At 31.4% G+C, this 24,098-nt stretch overlaps 11 protein-coding genes, 1 non-coding gene and 1 pseudogene across 13 annotated transcripts, besides 4 other annotated features; 6 read left to right on the top strand and 7 right to left on the bottom strand.

The window, feature by feature from the left end:
• Nucleotides 1-85: 85 nt before the first annotated feature.
• On the top strand, nt 86-1,405 carry TVAGG3_0847360 (proteasome regulatory particle assembly; the record flags this gene model as incomplete). The annotated part of the gene is made up of 1 exon (XM_001304993.1): nt 86-1,405. One exon carries the CDS (start codon nt 86-88, stop codon nt 1,403-1,405), a length of 1,320 nt encoding a protein of 439 aa, XP_001304994.1.
• A 1,128-nt stretch (nt 1,406-2,533) lies between these two features.
• Nucleotides 2,534-3,164: a mobile genetic element.
• A 53-nt stretch (nt 3,165-3,217) lies between these two features.
• On the bottom strand, nt 3,218-3,955 carry TVAGG3_0847340 (cell redox homeostasis; the record flags this gene model as incomplete). Its single annotated transcript, XM_001304992.2, has 1 exon — nt 3,542-3,955. One exon carries the CDS (start codon nt 3,953-3,955, stop codon nt 3,542-3,544), a length of 414 nt encoding a protein of 137 aa, XP_001304993.1.
• A 264-nt stretch (nt 3,956-4,219) lies between these two features.
• Nucleotides 4,220-5,014, bottom strand: TVAGG3_0847330 (P-loop containing nucleoside triphosphate hydrolases family; the record flags this gene model as incomplete). Its single annotated transcript, XM_001304991.1, has 1 exon — nt 4,465-5,013. One exon carries the CDS (start codon nt 5,011-5,013, stop codon nt 4,465-4,467), a length of 549 nt encoding a protein of 182 aa, XP_001304992.1.
• A 400-nt stretch (nt 5,015-5,414) lies between these two features.
• TVAGG3_0847320 (acetylcholinesterase protein) lies at nt 5,415-6,770 on the bottom strand (the record flags this gene model as incomplete). Its single annotated transcript, XM_001304990.1, has 1 exon — nt 5,415-6,770. One exon carries the CDS (start codon nt 6,768-6,770, stop codon nt 5,415-5,417), a length of 1,356 nt encoding a protein of 451 aa, XP_001304991.1.
• Nucleotides 6,771-7,067: 297 nt separating this feature from the next.
• TVAGG3_0847310 (3',5'-cyclic-nucleotide phosphodiesterase protein) lies at nt 7,068-10,121 on the bottom strand (the record flags this gene model as incomplete). Its single annotated transcript, XM_001304989.2, has 1 exon — nt 7,068-10,121. The coding sequence occupies one exon, from the start codon at nt 10,119-10,121 to the stop codon at nt 7,068-7,070; it is 3,054 nt and encodes a 1,017-aa protein (XP_001304990.1).
• Nucleotides 10,122-10,207: 86 nt separating this feature from the next.
• On the top strand, nt 10,208-10,290 carry TVAGG3_0847300. The gene has a single exon. It is a non-coding gene; the product is annotated as a tRNA-Tyr (tRNA).
• Nucleotides 10,291-10,329: 39 nt separating this feature from the next.
• Nucleotides 10,330-12,274, top strand: TVAGG3_0847290 (uncharacterized protein; the record flags this gene model as incomplete). Its single annotated transcript, XM_001304988.1, has 1 exon — nt 10,490-11,605. One exon carries the CDS (start codon nt 10,490-10,492, stop codon nt 11,603-11,605), a length of 1,116 nt encoding a protein of 371 aa, XP_001304989.1.
• A 1,394-nt stretch (nt 12,275-13,668) lies between these two features.
• On the top strand, nt 13,669-14,553 carry TVAGG3_0847280 (proteasome regulatory particle assembly; the record flags this gene model as incomplete). Its single annotated transcript, XM_001304987.1, has 1 exon — nt 13,669-14,553. One exon carries the CDS (start codon nt 13,669-13,671, stop codon nt 14,551-14,553), a length of 885 nt encoding a protein of 294 aa, XP_001304988.1.
• Nucleotides 14,554-15,757: 1,204 nt separating this feature from the next.
• Nucleotides 15,758-16,679: a mobile genetic element.
• Nucleotides 16,680-16,915: 236 nt separating this feature from the next.
• Nucleotides 16,916-17,600: a mobile genetic element.
• Nucleotides 17,600-24,098: part of a mobile genetic element that runs on past the window's edge.
• On the bottom strand, nt 17,805-18,131 carry TVAGG3_0847250 (uncharacterized protein; the record flags this gene model as incomplete). Its single annotated transcript, XM_001304986.1, has 1 exon — nt 17,805-18,131. One exon carries the CDS (start codon nt 18,129-18,131, stop codon nt 17,805-17,807), a length of 327 nt encoding a protein of 108 aa, XP_001304987.1.
• TVAGG3_0847240 (uncharacterized protein) lies at nt 19,441-19,885 on the bottom strand (the record flags this gene model as incomplete). The annotated part of the gene is made up of 1 exon (XM_051249106.1): nt 19,441-19,885. A coding segment is annotated over one exon (445 nt), but the record flags the coding sequence as incomplete, so codon positions are not given.
• TVAGG3_0847230 lies at nt 19,935-20,786 on the top strand (annotated as a pseudogene). The gene has a single exon. A coding segment is annotated over exon 1 (852 nt).
• TVAGG3_0847220 (uncharacterized protein) lies at nt 21,210-21,824 on the top strand (the record flags this gene model as incomplete). The annotated part of the gene is made up of 1 exon (XM_051249105.1): nt 21,210-21,824. One exon carries the CDS (start codon nt 21,210-21,212, stop codon nt 21,822-21,824), a length of 615 nt encoding a protein of 204 aa, XP_051084580.1.
• Nucleotides 22,021-22,368, bottom strand: TVAGG3_0847210 (uncharacterized protein; the record flags this gene model as incomplete). Its single annotated transcript, XM_051249104.1, has 1 exon — nt 22,021-22,368. The coding sequence occupies one exon, from the start codon at nt 22,366-22,368 to the stop codon at nt 22,021-22,023; it is 348 nt and encodes a 115-aa protein (XP_051084579.1).

The raw sequence follows: 24,098 nt of genomic DNA, 5'->3' as shown, positions 1-24,098 counted from the left end.
ATATAATGTACCATTTATTTCCTTAATGAATTTTAAAGATGTTTTAAATGGTAAAATTGAAATGTTCCCTTATAAAAAATTATTTATGTCCGAACAAGACACTCACCCAAATAAGTACACTGAATTGCGAAGTATACATAAATACTATATCGATTTATATAATGCATTGTATCAGCTGAAAACTGAAAATGAAGAAGAAATAAACAAGATTTACAAAATGATCAAAACAGAATTGATTGATTCAAAGAAATGTCTTCCTTATACTATTATAAGTCACATTTTATGCATCATTCCTTTTAAAAATCGCTATACAAAGGCTTATTTTTCTCTCGTCAAACTTATATATGATAATTATCAAGTAAACGAGGAAATCAAAATTCCATTTAGTATCAGATACCTATTTTATATAGAATATGGAATTAAATTAAGCAAAGAGGATGATTTCGAAACAATTAAATCAGAATATCACGATATTAATACAGATGATACAATTTACAGAGCAATTATGTATAATGACTTAGAAAGATTCATCTTCTTCACTGAAAGAGAAGGATTTGATAAAGATGAAATGCTTCAAAGTTTTTTGTGTCCATTTTCTCACTGTTTTGGTTTTTCATTACTTGAAGTATGTTGTTACCATGGAGCAGTTGACTGTTTTAAATTATTAAGAACAAAATTTAACTCAAAAATAACTGAAACATGCCTAGAATTTTCATTTTTAGGTGGAAATGCAGAGATCATGAGTGAATGTTTGAAATATCAAAAACCAAATGAAAAATGCATGGAATATGCAATTATTTCACACAACATTGATTTTGTTACATATTTGATGAACGAATATAATATAAAGATCAATTTAGAATATTGCGGAAAATATAAGAACCTTGATTCCATGTTAGTTTATTTTGATCAAACTAATGATATTAACAATTGCTTTATTAATTTAGCAAGGTTCAATATTCCATCCTTACTCGAATACTTCCTTTCACATGGTGCGAATATCAATGAAAAAAATAATTATGGAGAATCCGCTCTTCATTATGCAGTAACAGATAGTGGTAAAGAAACAGCCGAATTTCTCATTTCACATGGCGCAAATATCAATGAAAAAGATAATAATGGGAAAACAGCTCTTCATATTGCAGTATTGCATAATAGTAAAGAAATAGCCGAATTTCTTATTTTACATGGTACAAATATCAATGAAAAAGATAACTATGGAGAAACCGCACTTCATAAAGCAACATATAAAAATAGCAAAGAAATAGCCGAACTTCTTATTTCACATGGTGCAAATATCAATGAAAAAAATAAAGATGGAGAAACCGTTCTTCATATTGCAGCAATTTTTAATAGAAAAAAAAACAGCCGAATTTCTTATTTTACATGGAGCAAATATCAATGAAAAAAAATAAAAATAGAGAATCCGCTCTTCATATCGCAGCAAAAAATAATAGAAAAGAAACAGCCGAATTTCTTATTTTACATGGAGCAAATATCAATAAAAAAAATAATTATGGAGAATCCGCTCTTCATTATGCAGCAAAAGATAATAGTAAAGAAACAGCCGAATTTCTTATTTCACATGGCGCAAATATCAATGAAAAAGATAATAATGGGAAAACAGCCATTCATATTGCAGCATTGAATAATAGTAAAGAAATAGCCGAATTTCTTATTTTACATGGTGCAAAGGATTAGTATTTCTATATAAGATTCTTATTGTTTAATGTTCGTCTTGTCAAATAGTTATCGGATGTATTTTCCCCGATCATCTATCTCTATGCAATGTATACATTTGTGTCTGTGTTACAATTTTAATTATTTTTCTCCCTTAAGGTTGCACTACAAGGATTAGAAAATTCTCAAAAAATTCATAGAGCTCTATCAATTCTATTATCCTCCAAAATAATAAAACACCTTATTTCACTTAATTGTAATTAAATATTTTGAAGTTAAACTCAAAAAAAAATCGTATTTATTCATCCTATTTATGTATGCCCGCTTTATGATTCTTTGTTGTTTTATCGAATTAGAGCGAATAGTTTGTGCGGTCCAAAAGGCGTTCATGGTAGAAATCGACTTTTTGAGATAAACTAATTCAATTAATTGTATGACATCTCTCAAAAAGTTGAATGTAGATACCTTTTGACTTGCGTTAAATGACAGTCTTGTCTTATACACTTTTTGATGGAAATAACCGTTTATAACACCGAAACAAGATGCGTATTATCTTAAATTTGTTTCGTTTATCTTAATTCTAAAAACAACAAATTTTTTTTGAGAGCGGGACAAGATCAAAAAATCTGACATTTGTAAAGTTCCAAATCTGACGATGTAAACTGTTTACAAATGTCAGATCAAAAAAACTTTGCCCGCCAAAACGCAAAAGTGCCATAATCTCATGGTGGACCACAGCTGGTGTCGCCGCCGACTATTCACTTGCTGGGATGCTACGCAGCCTTTGATCTGGCCAATCATAGTGCTGCTCCATCCACATCAGCAAGTGATTTCGGCTGGAGATCTCCAATGGGTCTTCCATGAGGTTTCTGTACGCCAGAAGCACAATATCTATGCAGCCTGGCTGCTAGGATAGCGTAGCTAGGCTGCGTAATTGTTGTGCTTCTGGCGATATTAGTTATACGTTATTGCCCTCGTTGACTATAGTGCTACTCCCTTAACCTCCGAAGGTTAGGGGAGTAAATTTGCTCGAAATGGGCAATGCTCATTACGAAATCTCTCATTCGATGAGAGACTTCGTAATGAGCATTGCCTTAAAGTTCTCTTACTACTCTTTCCTAGTTCCCAAAAGGCCTAGGATTCTGTAATTAATCGAATAGGACAGAGTTTTTCCGAAGTCTCTCATTTGATGAGAGGCCTCGGAAGAACTCTGTCCTATTGTAATGTAGTTGTGGTACTTGGCCCACAAAGAGCGAGAGAACATGTCTGTAATTCGTTTATGCTGAAGTTATCTGGATGTCTCTCAAATGAGGAAGGAAATCCAGAAAACTTCAGCATAAGTTAATGCAGATGTGATTCTCTGGCTCTTTGTCGGCCAGAGAACGAATAAAAGGTTTATTGGATGAGTAGGCTCGATGGATGCCTACCCACTGCAAATATACGTTATTTTTTTATTTCCTATGAGAAAATAGTTTTTCATTTTAAATTTCATTGGAGACGAAAAACGGAACAAATCACCATAGATTTCCAATGGACGCTACTTATGAGTAATTTATTTTCTTTTTTATCAAAATATTGAATGATGAATATAATAAAATCAGTCCTAATATAAATAGGCTATGATAAATTGGCAATACACCCAATGGCAATATAGTTTTATTAAAGAGGAATATGTTATTTCAAAAAGAAAAAAGAAAATCAAAAATTAATCAGAGTTAGAAAGCAAAAACTGAAACTAAGCTTTCTTTTAATGGTTCATCCGAGAAAAATATATTCCGATGTATATACATTGCCAAATTGATAAATTTCATGTTTTTCATTATCCGTGTATTACTTTGCTATTTAAAACGCAAGGCTTATATCATCTGTAATCGTAATTACAATCGATAACTTCAATTGGATCTAAGTATTGTTTAAGATCTTCACAGCAACTACGTATTTTATCAGGACGGCAACCACGAACTGTTTTTACTTCTTTTAATGAGCCATCTGTTTCGATGAAAGTGAAAAATTTTATTGTTGGAAAACTTGAAACGCCATAATGACTTCTCAGCTCATTGTTTTTGTCTACATCAACTTTGTAAAACATTATTCCGCCAAATTCGGACGCTATGTCCGGGAGTGACTTTCCTAATTTTTGGCAAGGTCCACACCAAGTTGCGAAGAAATCAACTACAAAAAGCTTGTAGTTCTCTGAGTCTTTGATAACAGTGGCCTCAAATTGTTCTTTTGATCCATTGAAATGTACAAGATTTATTGGTTCTTTTGTTTCCATAATTTCGTAAATTAAAAAGTGACATATCAGAAATCTGGGTAACATCAAAAAATTTGAACGTTTGTAATGTCTATTCTTTTCATCCATTTGTAAGCTTATTTTGCATCTATCAAATCTTCAAAATCCGCTCAATTTTATTAATAAAATTTAGTTTTTTTTTTCTAATTTTTGATTACAACAAGCAGAATCATAATCCAATTGTTCAAACATAACACAACTATTGATAAGCTAGCATCGAATTAAACAGGAAACTTAAAAAAATCCGAACAATTTACTACATAACAATTTACAAAGTAACAAAAAATATAACAAGCAAGAGAAAAATGAAGTTCAATTTCAAATCCCTGCATTAGATCTAATTTCGAGAGGAATTAATTTGTATGTAAAATTCTGCACTGAAAATGCAGAAAATATGCTTCTATTATGCCTGGTAGTTCATTTCATGTGATTCTAATGTTTCTGACCCTAAATGGTGAGATAAAAATTATGATTAAAGCCGTAAGTGATAATTATCGTCTCATATTATTAGCTGCTTCAATTAGCCAGTCAAACGATTCTGAAAATCCGTCATTTAATGATGCATGTGTTTTGATTTTATAAACACTATTATAAAAGTATTGATCAACTAAAGATCCGACCATAGGTACAATAGATTCATTCTGTGTTTTAAGCATTGCAAATAAAACTGGTATTTTTTGATTTCGAACATCTTCGGCAGTTTTGTCAAGTAATTGTTTGGTGAAAGTATACCCGTGATGAATAGATACCGGATCCATGACATATATTACAGCATTTGCTTGTTTAATACAATTATCATAATCGTCATCGTGTCCTGAAGATCCACCACAGTCCATAAATATACACTTCTGATCTTTATATTTAACACATCTTACAACAACTCCAAGAGTTGGAATAGGCCTTAGATGTGGGTCATATTCGCCTGCAACAAACTCTACTAATGATGTTTTGCCGACACCTGGAAGGCCAAGCAAGCAAATTCGCAATGGCATTGGTGGATCCGTATCATTTTGAATACTCTTTGATCCACAACAACCCATTCCGAAAAATATACGTTTATAAACTAAAATCTAGATTTTGTCACTTTTTCATCTTACATTTCATTCAATTTGATTACATAAAAACATAGTAGAACACTTGAAATACTTCCATTTTCATATCTATTTTCTTGGGGGGCGAGTGAATAAGAAACTAATTTAACTATTATGATGGAAAAATTGATATTTTACAGTAATGTCAAATATATGGAATTAGAAAAAACTTTAACGTTAGATAGGATTGATTGTTTTCTTTCATTGAATAGATTTCGCTAAAAATGAAGCTCACTTATAAGCAGAAATCAATTAACGTTATTGATGCAAGTCATCAATTATACAGAATTACAAAAGTCTGTATTAGAAATATAATACGAAATTTTGTAAGCTCATAAATTAGTTTTTTTTTAAAACCACTTAGCACTTTCCATTACTACATTATCATAGTCGATTTTCAAGTGCATCTTGTTATCATTGGTATATTGTGTCCACTGAGGAAGTCCTTCTGAATTCGGGTTTCCTGTCATAGCAAAGTTAATCCAATAATCAATAAGTAAATCAGAAAGTTTTTGATCTTTCTCTCCAAACTTTCTCCAGCAACGATTCATGGTTTGGAATATATGCCAAAGTTCTGCTCCATGGAAGCATCCATCATCAACACCTTCATCACCAGGAGGGTGGAATGTCAGATAGTACATATAAACTGGAGAATAGAGATTTTCAAGCTGCTTCTTGACCATGTTGAGATTCCAATGGTAAAAGATTCTATACGAAATAGAACCAAATTCCTTATTTGCACATCCTGCAATAGTCGGTCTGTCTTTATATAACTTTTTATCGTAGCATTCTTCGAGTGTTGCTGGAAAGGCTTCACCATCAATATGCGCTGAAAACTTTATGCTTGGGAAATCATAGTGAGCTTGCATGATTTGTTCTGTAGGTAATTTAATCAAGTCCTCGTAAGAATTCACATTAAGTTTCTTCAAGAAGGCATCGCTATGCTTAATCATGTCATCTCTAGTGTATCTCAGATTAGGGAACCACATGAATCCACCTCCACTTTGAAGAATGACTTTGTGGAATAAGTTTGTTGCTAAAGGTGAGACAACAAGGATCTGACTGAGCATTGCTCCAGCACTATGACCAAATACAGTGACATTTTCTGGATCTCCACCGAATGCCGCGATATTATCATGAACCCATTGAAGTTCAAGAATCAGATCGTATATTCCCATATTTCCTGATTTAACACCATCCTTTTCGAGTATTGGATGAACAAGAAATCCAAAAACATTTAAACGATAGGAAGCAGAAATCAAAATACATCCTTTTTTGGCATAAATCTCACCATCAATTTCTTTTTCATATGAATATCCTGTTTCATATCCACCACCATGAATCCAGAACATAACCGGATATTTTTTATTTGGATTAATTTCTGGTGCCCAAATATTCAAATAAAGGCAATCTTCTGATTGTTCTGGTTTACCATCTGGATTGAATTCACGCTTATAAAAGCCAGGGGGATCAGGTTGAGGTGGTATCTTTTTGAACTGATGGCATGAAAGTACTACATCCCAATGATCAATAGGAACAGGCCTCTTAAACCTCAATTCTCCGAGTGGTGGTTTCGCATATGGAACACCTCTATACACTCTGACATTAGATGGTAATGTTTCACCTTCAATATCACCATTCAAAGTGTGAACAATCGACATTTTTGGTAAAATAATCTTTTGTATTTGTTCACAAAATTCAATCATTATTGAAAAAGACAAGTTATCATATTTGTGACCTAGCATTACTGATTTAACATATATATTTTTGAATACCTTAATTTAATTCTTAAAAATGTTGATCGGAAATTTTTGAAAAAATTGTAAATGGACACATTTCGGTTATTTTATTATGTGAAAAACACATAAATCGTAGTTAGGGGTCAGTGGATGTTCTATTGAAATATTATAAAGTTGGCTAACAAGCGCTTAAAACTGATATATTAATAATTTTTTTTGTTAAATTTCTAAATTTTAAAAACAATACAAACAAATATAGTTTTATTATTCATGATCAATATTTTCCTTAATCCTCTTTTCTATATCTTCAAGAGCAGGGAAGTTCTGAGACAGCAAAGTTAAAGCGGGCATCACTTTCTCTGTGTAATGTTCTGATGTCAATTCTTTTGCTGTCTGAGGCAAAATCTTTGCCCATGTCGGATCAGATCTCAAGTTTTCAGTTTGTTTCTCTTTGTATACAAGTTCACACACTGCATGGAAATACTCGTAAGGTCTTACAAAGTTTGCGTAATTTGCTAAGTAAATAAAGAACTTTCCTATCTCTGTTGGATTCGTGTTATTTGTAACATAAGTGTCCAATGTAAGAGAACTCTTTCCTTCATCAGTTGCAACAAAAAGATTTTGCATGAATCCCCAAAATTCTGGTTTATCGACCTTTTCAAAGAAATCCGATTTTTCCAATAATTCTGCCGTCTTTGAAAAAGAAAGGATTTCCATTGGGCTTTCGTTTCCAAACAAAAGAGCTGTTCTTGACTGTGCGGAAACGTGATAATACGACGAAAATCCGTTATGAGAAACGTCATGGCATAATGCAGAAATGAATAAACAAGTTTTCTGCAGTTCATCGAAGTATTTGGTGAGATTAGCTCTGTAATAAAGATAATATAGGAACTGCAGGGTATCTACAGCATGTGACCAGTTGTGATAAGGATAATTTTTATGAGATTTCATGCAACTCTCAAGGAATCGATAGAATGATTGATCATCAACACCCAAGAATTGCAAAATACCCATTTTCTGGAAGATCTGATAAGGAACTGTAATAGATTCTATTTCATTTCTTGCATCAAAGTCCAAACTCTCAATATCATTGGTTGTTTCTTTGAGCTCTATGTTAGGAATAATTTCCTTCTTCTCTCTGCAGTCAATACATTTGGAAATGAATGGTTGCAAGATATTTAATAAATTTTCATAAAGAGGAAGCGGCGGATTCTGGCTAATGAACAAAATTATCCAATTATCGAACTTAAAAGACACAATTCTCTCGTTGTCATCGAAAATTTTGCCTTTGAATACATCGTGATCGATTAAAAAAGTTGAAATTCCATTTTCTATCTTAGAAAAGTCAACAATCATCTCTGTTTCTTCGATAGATATCATAACTAATGTTTCATCTTCATATAAAGCGTAATTTTGCATTTGTATGGCGTTACAAATCTCTTTTACAATAATTTGGAGTAAATTTCCATCAATTGGCTGAACAACGTTCTTAATAATCTCCAATGCAATACTTACTGAGTTTTTATTGTATTCCTCTTCTTGTATTGTCTTTTCTAGCTGCTGCAATCTGATATTGTAAACAGAAAAGACAGTAAACGATTTCAGAATACCAAATTGTATTTTATCGAACCTTGCAACAGTGTTTAATGAGTTTGCAGCTACAATTGAAACATTTCCAATTATACATCTCATTAAACTATAGCAATAAATGGTTGAATTGAAGTTTTTGAGTCTGCTTGGATCAGGAGTAATTATTTCTTCATCAAAATTGTTGAAAAAGAATACTTGTGGACATTCATTTGTCATTTGAACAGTCATAACGTGATTTCCTTCGACATAAAGGGATATATACTCGCAATTAAGCACATTAGATATTGATTGAAGTAAATTAAAGACAAATCTTCCTTCTGTTATGTATTCTGGTGTAAATTTCTTAATTTCGCCTTTAAACTTCTTAAGAGCTTTCTTTGACTGATCAAGAGTGTTTTGATTAGCATTAAGGACACATTGAGGAACAACTAATGACAAATTTGCACAGAATGAACTCTTATTTATTTGATCTGAGACAGAATACGTTGTAAACAGAGCTGAAACATTTCTATTAGTATCTAATAATGGATAACAACCTTGTTCTAATTTATTGGCTATTTCTTTTTTGCTTTCGTAGCATTCTTTTTCAATTCCTTGGAAATCAACAATATGAGTGATCAAACGACCGCTAAACAGTTCAAAATAATAAAGTTCTGTTTCATTATCAACAATAAATATCGTTGAATCGTTCAGAGGAGTATGAGATATAAATTTAATTAATTTATCAAAAGAATCTTTGCTCAAAAGTTCATTATCGAAGGCTCTCTTCTTTGTTTGAACATCAATGCTATGATCTACATTTTCATATGCACTATTTTCATCAATTAATGGCTTCATAATTATTGAATAAAAAGAAGCAACGTAAATGTCTTCTTGTGAGAAAGTTACAGCTTTCTTTGATGTAAATAATATCTCGATAACTGCATCTGTGCCTATTGGAACTAAAAGAACTTTGAAATTGTTAGGATTAAGGAGAGGATCAATTGAATTTGAATATTCTGGCTCCGATGGAGGATTGTCAATCAAAACAACTGTATTCTTTTTAATAGCAGTAAGAATTAATGCTCCATCATCGTTTAATTCAATGAACATTGTTTTATTGAATTGACACCGAAAAAATGAAGTTTTTGGATTCCTTTTGAAGACATATACGCAATTACTATCAAATATTTTCTCTGTTTCTTCTATGAACTTCTCTAAAAACACTGATTCATGAACAAAATCAGATAAAATTTTGTAAGATTCAAAACATTTGCCAATTCTTTGTAACTGAATTAAAGATGATTTTATAAGTGGAATCTGTGACTTCTCTTCAATTTGATTGATAACGTCTGTAAATTTTGAATAAAGTTGCTTTCCAAGAAAAGCTTCGAGTATAATGGGGTTATTTGCCGCATATAGATCAGCTGTATCACTATTAATAGCAACAACATTTGAGTCATCGATATTTCTATTTTGTTTTAAGTAATCTATTCTTTGTTCTTGTTGTACTCGATCTGTTTCAAGAGTTTCAATCTTTTCTTGAATAATTTCCATTTGCTCTTGTAAATGTCTGAATGAATTCTCTAAATTCGATTCTATTTGTCCAATTAAATTTATTAAATCAGGAGGAATTTGTTCTGGAGAACGATCATTAGATAATCGTGAATTTTTAGTGGAATTAGGAGTAAATAGCTTCGGATTACGAACAGAACCAGTAAATCCACGATTTCCAGATGATGTTTTCATTTTTGTTTTAGAAAAAAACAGATTTTTTATTCTTGAAAATTTAAAATTTTGCAACATCAAAATAAAATAAATTCATTAAATGTAAACCGACCATAGCTCAGTTGGAAGAGCATGGGACTGTAGAATTGTGGTTATCCCGGGGTCACTGGTTCGAATCCGGTTGGTCGGATTACTTTTTCATTTTTTGTTATTTTTGATCTGATTCCAAACGATCTTTATTTCTGGAATAAAATTCATTAATGTACTAGGATGATAGACGAACAATACTACCATTTTCTCTTTGAAAGAATGCTCAACTCTCTTTACTTTCTATTGTTTTCTCTAAATGAAATGAATATGTGATGAAAAAAGTGACAAAATTAATATCAATGCGAATTTATTGTAACCAAACTATATTTGGATGCTTGGCTTCAGCTGTCCTTGCATCTGCTTTACTTCTTATTTCAGTTAATGATACAAAAATCACGAATCAAATCGAATGTCAAAAATTTCCCACAATTTATTACTCAAACGACAGTAAAACCTACCAAAATTTATTTGAAAGAGCTATCAAAAACGCTACACGCAGGATTTCAATAGCTGCGACCTCAACAAAACTTGATTTTGGAACTCTTGGTCCTCTCCTTAATGCTTCACATGTTCCTCCATCAAAAATTCAAATATTTACATCAAATGAGTCAAATGTTCAGACTTTATCCAAAAAACTCGGTTTTAAATACACAATTTACAATCCCGAAATCTTCCAAGCCAAATTCCGAATGATTGTTTCTGACGATAGTGCATATGTTATGTCATATCAGCCAGTCACTGCAATTACTCCATTCTATCGGATTTTGTCTTTTGAACAATGTACTTCAGGATCTGACGATATCCTTGCATTTATTAATTATTGCATTAACCTACAACAATCACATAACACACATATTGCAAAAATCGATATGCAAGCCAAAACTTCGCCAATTCAGCCGATCAACATGGATAATTCTTTGTTTTTCTCATTTTATAATCCGAAAAGTCGTTTATTCCCTCTACGCATTCATACACAACACATTTTGGAAGAAGAACTTTCAGATGAACCAAATACTCTTTATATTTATTCAAAAACTCCTCCATACATCATGATGTACGAAGCATTCTCATCATCAGACTTCCATTTATACTACGATATCAAAGCCCTTCTCATGAGAAACAAAACTAAAATTTATTATTTGGCTTCTGTTCATTCCGGTACACAAACTAACTGGTACAACCAACTAACTAGACATGATAACTTCCAACTTAGAACTTTGGACGAATCTTACTTTTCTTTCGATTTTATGGTTTCTGACAACTGGACTTACATATTTTCACACGAAATACGGTCTTTGGAGATCAATGAAGATGTTTCTCTTCATTTCGCAACAAATAACTCGAAGATTTTATCATCTTCATTGGATTTCTTTAATAAACGATGGAAAGAAGGAAAACCATATTCAGATGAATAAGATTATTAGTTATTTTGTTTTTTTGTTCATATTATGAGCATTTTTGAAACCAAACATATTTAAAATCACCAAACATGGCACAATTGATTTGACCCATTTGAAGGGTAAATCGGAAAATTTTTGTTCTTGATAATTTTTAAAATATGGATTTAAAAGATAGGAAATTGAAAAATGTTCAAGACAAAAATAAAGATTCTCATTTAATGAAAAAAAAGCAAATTGAACATCGATTTCAAGTTCCAAAGCGCCTTCCCATAACTATAAATAAAACGACTAATGATGTTTCAAATGGAGGTGATTTATCCCTTCGAAAACGCTTTTTTAGACTAACATCTTCTCTTTTGATTCCATTAAGTAGTAAAATATTATCTAAATTCTATTCAAAATCTTGTCACTTTTTTCTTGTAGTTTTGATTAATTTCAAATTATTTGCGAGATACAACACCTCAACATGTACCTCAGATGAGGAACAAAAAGTTCATTCAGCAACTGATGGTCCAAAATTATCTTCAATGATTGTTCTTAAGAGTCTTTGGAGTCTTTGTTCCTCATCAATGATACAGTACCTCAACAAGTACATCAGATGAGGAACAAAATCAAAAATCAGCATCATTCCTAAAAGACTTTCTTAAGAGTTTTTGAAGCCTCAACACATCATCTAATAGTTTTATTTTCATCTGACAGTATTTACATTTCCTCTTATTGTATTTTAAAGAATTACCTTTTCATACAAACAAATATAAATATATATATCACAGCGCAATTGTTAACTTCTCATTATATACGATTGTTTCATATGATTATTATATGATTTCTCTGATATTTTAGTTTTTTGAATCTTTAATGATTCATTCAACCTTAGATAGATCGACCATAACATATGTCATATCGATATCCAAGATATTTTCAATCATTGAATCTATGAGTAGCATAAATTTATCCGAATCTCAAAAAATATATCTTCAATATCTATCTGTGCCATGAACAAGCTCATGTAATTCACCGCATCAATTAATTAGAATTTTTGATGAGTTTTGTTCGGCCCTATGATCATTTTGTGCTGTGACAAAGCCATTTCCATTTTTGGCCTTTTTTTCCCCAGTTTTATCGAACAAAACTTCGGATTTCGACCTGAAACCAGTTAAAAATTATTAAACTAAGTATATTGTCTCAGACCATAAAGTTAGATTTAATGCGAAATTGCATCAGAAGGGATTTTGAAAGAGTTTGGAATATGAAAATCTGGATTATATATGATGTGATTATGCTCAAATATTTGATATCTGAGAGATTTGTGAGATTCATAAAATATGAAAATCAAAATGTGTAAATGATTGTTTATATGTGTCAATATCGCTATATATAGTTTAGTAATATAAAACATACATGATATTTACTTGATAAAGCATAAGAGCTATAAATCACAAGCAGATTGTTATCTTTGATCTTCATCGGATAGACTGCTTGTGAGAGTCTTTTAAGATTTTCTTCTTCAATCAGAAGTTGATTGAAGTCTTTGTTCTTCTTCTGGGGGTACAATACAACAACAAGTACCTAAGATGAGGAACATTTGAAACGATCTTATTCTGAACATCCTAAAAATAATCTCTGTTCATTAAACATAATACAATGATAATGTGACATTTTTCATATTTCATGACTCATATAGGATAAAATATAGATATCACAGCACATTCTTATTATCTTTCACATATAAAATTGAACTGTGCCATTTATACATGTTCAAACTATAGTCTGTGCTTCATAAATTTTATTTGATTCTTGAGAAATATCAATGACCGATCAGATTCTTTGCCTCAGATATCTCCATGATAACTTCAATCATTTTATGCACAAGTCACACAATTTATATGGATTAGCCAAAATTATATCTTCAATCAGAATCCATATCCTGCACAAGAATATGAAATGCACATCCAGGACGAGTTATAATTTTTGATGAGTTTTATTCAGTCCTCATTAATTAAAAAAATTCAACGTAAACTATTCAAAATTTGATGATGTAGGATTAACGATAGCTTTTTTTTGGATTAGGATCAAATATGTTAAGTTCTGAGCAGTCAAATAATGAAACTGAATTCGATTTTAGTGACATCAAGCCAATTGAAGCATTTGAATATCCTAATCAAGCATCAAAAAAGATTTGGGATATCAATTCCAATAATATTCTACGTATATATTCACAAATTATAGAATTCATTACAAATAACAAAATATCTATCCAAATGTCACTTCACTTGATTGATATTATTTCACAACTTCGTGATAAAGATATTAAATTATTAGCAGAACTTTACGAAAAGATATTAAACGAATTCTCATGCATCATAAAACCGGAAAATGTGAAATTAACGACACTTCTACATTACAAAGGTTTCAAATTTGAACATTTCAGTCCTATAAAGAAAGAAGAAAAAATTCTCAATATATATCCAACAGAATCTCCTTTATACTATATTGCATGGAATAAAGTTGATGACCTTAAGAGTAAATTCCCAAATCTTGATATTAATAAGAAAATAAATTATGAAATTACACCCCTTAATTGTGCAATTAAATATGGATCAGAATTATGTTTCAATTATTTGAAAAATATGGGTGCTCAATTCACTGAATACTCCGAAAAATATGCTGTTCAAGGCGGAAATAAAATCATTTTTATGCAAATGATAGAGGAAGGTAAATCATTTGATAAAATGATAAATACAGCATTGAAATATCGAAACAATGAAATTGCTAACTATCTTAAATTAAATTTTGGTCAAAGTCCTGATTCAATTGCAGAAAGTATGTATTTCGGAAATTATGATATTGCTTCTTATTTACTTTCTAATGGAGAAAATATCAACAAAACTTATAATCTCTTTCTTTTCATATTAATCATCATTTTATGGGATTCTCTTTCTTTGCATATTTTTTATTGTTGAATCAATTTCTCTCAATATTAATGAATGTCCTCTTAATATTGCAATCAGAGTTAATTCAATGGAAATTGCGAAATATTTAGTTGAGCATGGTGCTGATGTTAACAAACAAATTATTCTCTTTCATTTCATATTTATCATTATTTTATGAGATTTTCTTTCTTTTCATATTTATCATTACTTTATGAAATTATCTTTCTTTTTATATTTATCATTGTTTTATTACATTCTCATTCATTTCACATTTATCATTGTATAATGAAGTTCTCTCTATGTTAATGATTCCCCTCTTAGTATTGCAATCAAAGCTAATTCAATAGAAATTGTGAAATTTTTAGTTGAACATGGTGCTGATGTTAACATGAAACTTATTCTCTTTCTTTTCATATTTATCATTATTTCATGACATTCTCTTTCTTTTAATATTTTTAATTGCTTTATAAAATCCATTATGTCGGTATTTATCATTGTTTTATTACATTATCTTTTTCTTCATATTTGCCTTTGTTTTATGAGATTTTCTTTCTTTCGAGATTTATCATTGTTTTATGACGTTATTTTTCTTTCCATATTTATCATTGTATAATAAAGTTCTCTCTATATTAATGAATGCCCTCTTAGTATTGCATTCAAAGCTAATTCAATGAAAGTTATGAAATTTTTAGTTGAACATGGTGCTAATGTTAACATTAAACTCATTCTCTTTCTTTTCATATTTATCATTGTTTTATAGAATTATCTTTCTTTTCATATTTATCACTATTTTATTACAATTTCCTTCTTTTCATATTTAACATTGCTTTATAGAATTCTCTTTATTTCCATATTTATCATCGTTTTATTACGTTCTTTTTCTCTTTATATTTATCATTGCTTTATTTCATTCTCTCTATGTTAATGAATGCCCTCTTAGTATTGCAATCAAAGCTAATTCAATAGAAATCGTGAAATTTTTAGTTGAACATGGTGCTGATGTTAACATGAACTTTATTCTCTTTCTTTTCATATTTATCATTGTTTTAAAACATTCTCTTTCTTTTCATATTTATCATTAGTTTATTACATTACTTTTCTTTTCGTATTTATCATTATTTTATTTGATTCTCTTTCTTTCCATATTTATCATCGTTTTATTGCATTCTCTTTCTTATCATATTTCTCATTGTTTTATGACATTCTCTTTCTTTTCACATTTCTCATTGTTTTAAAAGGTAACTAAACTCCTTTCGCCGATCTGATTTGCCCCATATTTAAAATATAGCTTGCATATGTAGAAGAAAAGCTAATTTTGAAGTACGCCCGAAATCCACCAACAGGATTTCGAGCTACTAAAAAGGTACTTTTAACTGTGATTTTTTTTATAAAAAATTAAATTTATTTTAAGATCAGACTAAAAACTAATTTTATGGAAAATCTATATCGACAAATTTATTACTTATTGGGTATATAGATTTTTTGATTATGGCGATTATGTCTGATATGCTTCCAATAAGCCAAAACACATTTCATACTGATTTCTATAAAAGGTATCTTTATTATAGAAGTGTAAGCTATATCTGTTTGTTTTTTTATTATAACAAATTCAAAATTCTCTTATAAGGACTAGATGAAATCTGTATTATTAAATCATTAGCTAAATGAAGGTTCAAATAGAAAGTAAATATCAATTTATATGATACTGAAACCAAATAGTTCTTTTAATAAAAGATAACACGCTGAAAATTATTGAGTATTTGCAAATCTCAAAAATCTATTGGTGAATTTGGCTCAACTTTTAAAATTATAACATCCATATCAAATCATAAAAGCAGACAAAAATTAAAGCCAAACCTATCGGCCAATTTTTTTTGATATTTTGATTTTTGAGGTATACTTTTAAAAGTGGATTTAAAGCACTGATGAAAAAACATTAACTTCTGTCGTTATGATTATTGATTTAGACAATAATGATTTTAATCTTTGATTATCAAAACACTAAAGTCATCTTTTTAACATTTGCTTGGTAGCATTAACTCAAGTCTAAAGTACTATTTTATGTGGCACTCTTAGAATTTTTGTATTCATTGTACACGCTGAAATAGTACCATTAAAGTTATGGCGGACTTTCAAAAAATAGTTTGGTCACCTTTTTGTTTTATTACATTTTCTTTTTTAATATTGAAACATTTCTCAATGTATAATAATGTTTAGTATTGCAATCAAATTTTTAGTTGAACATGGTGCTCAGAATAACAAATAGTTTTTTTTAGTTGCGCAATTCTATATTGAAACAATATATAGTATTGAAACAACCTTATTTAAGAATAAACATTTCATTTATTCAATTGATTTTTCCATACCATATACAGACTTTTTAAAGATATATGAGTGGGGGACAAACTCGCCCATTGTCACTTTTCATTAACCTTAAACTTGTAATTTTCATTATTTTTAATTAACCTTATTTCTTTCCCAATTCCTGATTTATTTTATTCACTTACTATTAAAAGTCACATTTTAATAAAATATAATAATTTATTTATAGCATTTTTTACTATACTGTAATAAAAAATTAATTATAATAAATTAAATGTTTATTAAATCAAATATTTTCTTTGCAATAATATTTTTAATGTTGAGTAAACAATGTTGGGATCAAGTGTATCATTTTTCAGACCTTTCTGAACAGCTTCAAGCATACTGATGCATTCGACTTTTTTAAATTGTGTCATTTCTTCGAAATCTCTTGTGACTTTTTTGATAACTTTAACACTTCTCTCTGAATCCAGACCTTTAATTTGCAACTTAATCAGGAATGAAGGAACAACACTGGAATATAACTCGATGACAAGTTCATCGAGTCGAAGATTTGGTTGTACACCACTTGTATGTGCCGGATACCATTGTGTCAAATTTTTTCTGAAATTAACTTTAAAAGTACTAAGTAAGATCATGAGATATAGCAATATATGTTTAAACCAACTTATATTTTGGTTGTACACCACTTGTATGTGCCGGATACCATTGTGTCAAATTTTTTCTGAAATTAACTTTAAAAGTACTAAGTAAGAGTTAGTATACCTAAGTCGTGTACAGAGGCACTGCGAGCCTCCTTACACCTGATATGTGAATTTGACACTTTACAAAACCATTAACGTATATTTTACAACACAAACGACAACACCAACTTAACCTTAAATATTTACAAAGCCGCCAACCACTTCACCTCACTAACGTTTTCACAAACGACTTCACTACTGTAAAAATAAAAGTTCTCACTTACAAAAGTATTGCAACTCTTCCCATTGCTGTGCTTCACACAATAGTTCATATTCTTCAGTATCGCTGCTGTCGCTCCAATCGTCAGAGTCAAAATCACTGTCAAAATAAATGTTAGTAAGTTTTGACAAAGCTAATGAAACACGTTTACCGTTTGTATCGTATGCTTGTATAAACTTTCCATTCTTCATTCCTTCATAAACGCTCAAACTAACTTTACCCTTTCTCCCTCGTATCTGATAGAATGTATTTTCACGAGGAACGAAGAACAAATTCTTGAACTCATGACCGTTGTAGTTTGTTATCTCAATAGTTTTCGTCATTATATAAAAATAAACTTAAAAATTAATGATATCACCACCCTCACACGTATGAAAACATCCATTTAAATTTAGGGTAGAAGGTAGATCTAACCTCATTTCTACCCTCATTTCTAACCTGTTGAATTCATTGCTTTATAACTCTCTTCCTTGGTTTCTTTTTAGTTGCTTTCTTCACGTCTGTCTCCAACTTGACTGTCTTTTTCTTCGTCCGTAATGATACCAGTTACTTCCACCAGTCAATGGGTCAAATGGTCGTTCATAAGGGTTTCCATACATTCCATAGGGACCATACGGAAGAACTACTGGTGGAGAAGAAACATTTTCTTTAGTTCCATCGAATCTATTTAAATGCATTGTTTCACCTTTCATCTGGTCATTAAAGTCTTTTGCGTGTTTTGCAAACTCATCGTCCTTTCCTAAAGCATTTTCTGACTCAGTCGCAACCAAATTGGATGCTTTATTTATGAGCCCTATTTTATTTAATCTTAACTTCTTTGCAACCCAGCCTCCAATCTTCCCTTTATTTGCATCTAATGTCTTGAAACCTTCCTCCACTCATTTTATTTACTGCGTCATAAGCTCCAAGTGCTTTTGCTCCAAATGCTAATGCTTTTGTTCCCATTGCGCCTAAAGCTGCCCAAGCTACCATTTACACCATATTAAAATCATCTCTCTTCAATATTATCTCATAAAAGTTCTCGTTACTGGAGAAAGTCAATGAAACGTAAGCGTTCTCACGGGCTTCGCCCTCACCGCTTTGCGGTCTATCTAACTTCTTTCTTATATCATCTATACGCTTCAAAATGTCTGAACAATTGCTAACATCTTCTACAACAGTTATTTCATCATGAATGACCTTCAAGAACAACTCATTTAATATGCAATTAAAATCATTTCAATAATGAGTCCATCCTTTCCATCTTTAGGTAGCACAACATCTTTCATTGAAGAAGGTTCGACAAGTCTTATGTTAAACTTACTGACAAAGTTTGTTATACTATAATGCTTCGGCGGCGAATACATGTAGTTTGAAAGACATAATATAGATTCTTCAGCAAATTCACTTATACTGGATTTTATAACAATGTTCTCACGAGACCAAATACCACCAATTGACAATCTTGTAAGCAATCCTGCTGACCTTCAACTGTAAACGTCGATGGTAACATTCCACGAAGGTCATCTATTGACATCGTTGAGTTACTGTATTTAAATATTTTCTTAAAGCAATCGTCATTATCTAACCATGCAATAGCTTTGAAGTTTTCATTCGAATATACATCTGCTTCATTAAATGTAAAACCTGACTTCTTTGCAGAGATGACTTTAAAATCTATTGAGTTTGTTTCAAAATTATATGCTATGGTAACTTCTGAAGGTAATGGATGTCCTTCCGCAGTCAGTTGTTCTCTCACTACCGTTTGAAGCTTTGTGTTAAAAACTTTCATGTCATCTCCTGTGTCTAGGTTCACATACACAGCAACAGGGAAACTATCTTGCTTCTTTGTTTCATCATTATACCTCAAAACATTAAAGTTCTTCAATAATATTGTTCTTCCTGCTGGAATACTTCGAACTTGTCTGATTTCAATAGCTTTCTCACCTCCTACATACTCTACCCAGTGTCTTGGATATTCATAAGTATACTGACTTTCTTGAATTTTGGTAGGTTTCATCATAACGTGTTCATAGTATATCTTTATACTCTTGTCAGTTAGACTCGGTGCTATATTCTGAATATTTCTGACTTGCATTTTTAATGGAGATAAAATGAAGCATTTAATACATGACGTAGATGAAGACATGAATGAAAGCAGTGAAAAGCTCAACAGTTCTCTTATTCTTCCTTTCAGTAAGGACTATGAATTCTGTTCAAATGGCGTTTATTTCTATTGTGGAAAGATGGGGTCAGGAAAGACATTCAACCTCATTCGTCATATACTCATAACAGAACGTTTAGGAAATGACTCATATTATGACCAAATCATTATATCAGCAACTTCAGACTCTATGGACTCAACAGCGAAAACATTTATGTCAAAAGTTCAAGCCTCTGTCGTTAAAGTTCCAGACAGTGAACTCATTGAATTTCTTCAACGTTACATTCGACGTAAGAGGAAATATTATGCCATCGTTGAATTTATACAGTCAGGAATGCAAAAGACTTCAGAAGAGATGGAAAGAATTATTGACAAACACCACTTACGTCAATACTCAGGAGTTTACGATATGAAACGACTTACAAACTACATTCTATCAAAACTTTCAAAATACCCCTTCAAAAAATATCCTTCAAACACTCTGCTCGTTTGTGACGACTTCGCCGGAAAAGGTTTAGTGTCAAAACCAGACTCACCATTAGCTAACATCATAACTAAAGTCAGACATTACCATTTAACTGTAGCAATACTTATGCAAACATGGCGTTTCCTTGCTTTAAACATAAAACGTCTCATAACTGACTTCGTTATCTTTCAAGGTTTCTCACGCTATGATATTGAACTCATTTGGAAACAGTCAGGTATAACATTACCTTTTGAAGAAATTTGGGAAGCATATAAGTCTCTCATCTCCTCGTTCATACCTTGAGATTCATATCATGACTAATACCATTAAAGTCAAAAATATTCCATGGAACGACCAACATTGTTTTAAAGTTTAACCTTCAATTGACTGATGGTAAACAAATTCCATGCATCTCTGTCGCCATTTCTGTTAATATTTTTGCTGTCATTCATATCATCCACTTCTCCATCCGTTAGCTTTTGAGGATATGTGTTAGAATAGCTGTTCTTAAATGAAGGCTTTCTCACCTTGAGAGCATAAACTCTATAACTTTCTGCATACTTTATGTTTGAACCTCCTGAGCCATCATTGACATAAATTTTTATAGGCTTCCACCCTTTGTTCATGTTCCTGCTTCTTCCCTTAGCTCTTTTGTTCAGTAGTTCTACATCTTTATACACAGCACCTGTCTCAGTGAATTCAACAATATTTTCATTCGTTAGCTTTACATTCAAACCCTTGTCGAGTATATTGTTCATTTCATACATATAAAAGGTTTTTATTCTATATGAAATGAGAAGCAAATCCATCTTAGCTGGTGCCGTTAATGTTCCAATTGAACCAACATCAAATGTTGACTCACGAACGACAAACAATATTGTCATAAAGAACTATAGTTCAGAGTGTTTGAAAGAAAAAGAACCAGAGCTGAAATCCGTGAATTTAAACACAGCTTCAAACGCTAACGCTACATCAGATGTTAAGTTAGAGTATCCACCACTGGACCAAATTCTTTCAAGAGAAGCCAACGACAATCCTTACACAAATGTTCAAACAAATCCTTCAGATAACGTAGACCATTACCTTCTTCAGTTATACCAAACAATTTTACTCAAAGACGATAAGAAGCTTTTGACAAATCTTATAAGCAAGAACCAAATAATTCTAACAAAGGAGGACCTTGAAAATGTTATATCACGAATAACAGGAAAGCAATGTGTCATTGACTATCTCGACCCTGAAATCGAATGCTGTGGTCAAACGCCAATATTCATGAAAATAGGTAACATCCGCATCATTGAAACACCAGGAACTACAGGAGTTGAGTTTAAGTATAAATATTCGAATGAATATACAAAACTTTCAACAGAATATAAACTTTGCTTGAAATATGTTTTAGTAAATTAAAGCAATTTGTAATATCTATCCAAAACTTCTTCAACAGTATCGAACTCATCTTCATAATGCAAACCTAATCTTATTGACTTGGTGCAGTTTTCACTAACACAATATTTTTCTGTTCTCTTGACTGACATAACTAACTCATTTGTTTCATCAAACAGCAACAACCAAAGTTCATGACCTAATACATAACATTCATACTTTATATTTTTAGCTCTGAGTTCTCTTGTAAGCTGTTGCATTTAATATTTTCTAAAAAGTCAACTTCAACAGTCATTCGCACTGGTGCCTTCAGTTCTACAGGCTCTCCTTGAAAGTCAACAAGTCTGAATTGCATGTCTTTCAAATTATGAGGACTAATGCGAACCCATTTACCTAAATGAGTTGCTATGACAGGAACGTTTGGAATGAACATTGAATTGACTGCATAACAGAAAGACTTATATTCTACTGAACCTTTACTATTAACTCCTGAAATACCTGTGACATTAGCTATTTTTGACTCAATGTACAAACAATTGCCATAACATACGTATGGAACAGATTTCATCTCAATCGTTTTGTCAACACTTTTCAAAGGAAATGTCATATGGTATGCACCCAAAAGAAGTTGAACTCTATGACTCATTCGTGTTATCTTGAACTCTTTCTTGCTACTGAACTTCAATGTTCCCTCAGAAGAGAGTTTCGACATCTATGTTGTCAATAGTTTCTTCATTTATGAGAGTATCTATGACATCCAGCAATTTATCTATTCTATACTCTGCTCTGTTAGGAAATGTTATAAACACTTCTTTTGTCATCTATTTCAATCTCTATGAAATCTGTTTCATCTGTTATGACAAAAGTTGCGATAGTATTGAAGTCAACAACTCTGAAAGCAAGTGCTTCATTCTGAAGACTAAGTTGTTTGTAGCTTTACTTGTCCGTATTCGTTTGGTCTGTACTTTGCAAATAGAACAACATTTTATTCTCATTAAAATATGACTATTGCTGCATATGCGTATGAAACAAATGAAGCAAGAAGAGCACATGAACTAGTAAACGAAAACTCAACTTTAACCATTGAAGGCAATGATTTAGTCATTGACGATGGAAAAACTAAAAAATCATTGATTTCGATACTTTTAAACACTTATGACCCATTCATTACAATAAGTAAGTTCCTTCATAAATGATGGAACGGTCAATATATAAATTCTACAGTAGATGCCTCATTAGTGAAAGTATTAAATGTTCTCATTGAATTGTTAAAGAGCTTTCGATTTGACGACAACATTAAATGCTTAAAGAATTTAGTCATGAATGAGAAACAAATTCTTGGCGTTGCTGGTAGCAGTAATGATGTACACCTTATGACATTAGAATATTATAACGAACATAAAGATGAACTGAAAGGAGAGAAGGGTGACACCGGACCACAGGACCACAAGGAATAAAGGAATACAAGGAATTCAAGGAATTCAAGGACCTCAAGGCGAAAACGGTTTGGATGGAAAGGATGGAAAAACTGCTAAATCATGGATATGGACCTTATAAATACTGGTTTAAGCTGCTTCATATGGAGTTCTTCAATACCAAATCGGAAAGATATGGGCAGTACTTGGTGAAGAAGCTTAGATGACGTTAAAAATGCTTTGAACTTCATTTCAAATGGTTCGGATACTATTAAAACTTTATCTGGTTGGATGCAAGAAACAAGGAGTCAAATAGATACTGTAAGACGTATAGCAAACAATGCACGTACGGGATTGGATACTTTACGACAAGCACAAAAATACACTAAAGGAAGCAAATGATATTCTTGGCTCAGTATCAGACATGCATGAAGATTGGCTTAAAGGTATTGACAAATCTTTAAAAAATCACAGTCAGTCTATTGCTGACTACAAGAAAAGTATAGATTTTTTACATAGTGCTATGGACGTACATGATGGAAGCATAAGGAACTTACTTAATGCTAACAATAACTTACCAGGAACTATTAAAGCATTTATAAAGTCCTTTGTAAAACCCGGTGCTCTAACATTTAGGTCTTTGAGAGCAAGAGCATTGAAGTCAAGAGATGCAGAAACTCCAACAGAACCTACAGAAGGAACTGAAACAACAGAAACTCCAGAAGAACCACCAAAACCAACAGCTAATGAAATATTGTTCGAATATTTTCCAAGGTACTCTGTTCTCATTGCATACATTCAAGAAATACTTAAGAAAGCAGACTTGACTTTAGGAGATGATGAAAGTTCTGTATATTCTTTCGTTCCAGTTTCAAATAGCAGA

Source organism: Trichomonas vaginalis, chromosome VI (assembly GCF_026262505.1).
Source record: "Trichomonas vaginalis G3 chromosome VI, whole genome shotgun sequence".
Classification (NCBI taxonomy): Eukaryota; Parabasalia; order Trichomonadida; family Trichomonadidae; genus Trichomonas; species Trichomonas vaginalis.
The sequence above is the reverse complement of the archived record's forward strand: the minus strand, read 5'-3'. Positions and strand labels throughout refer to the sequence as shown.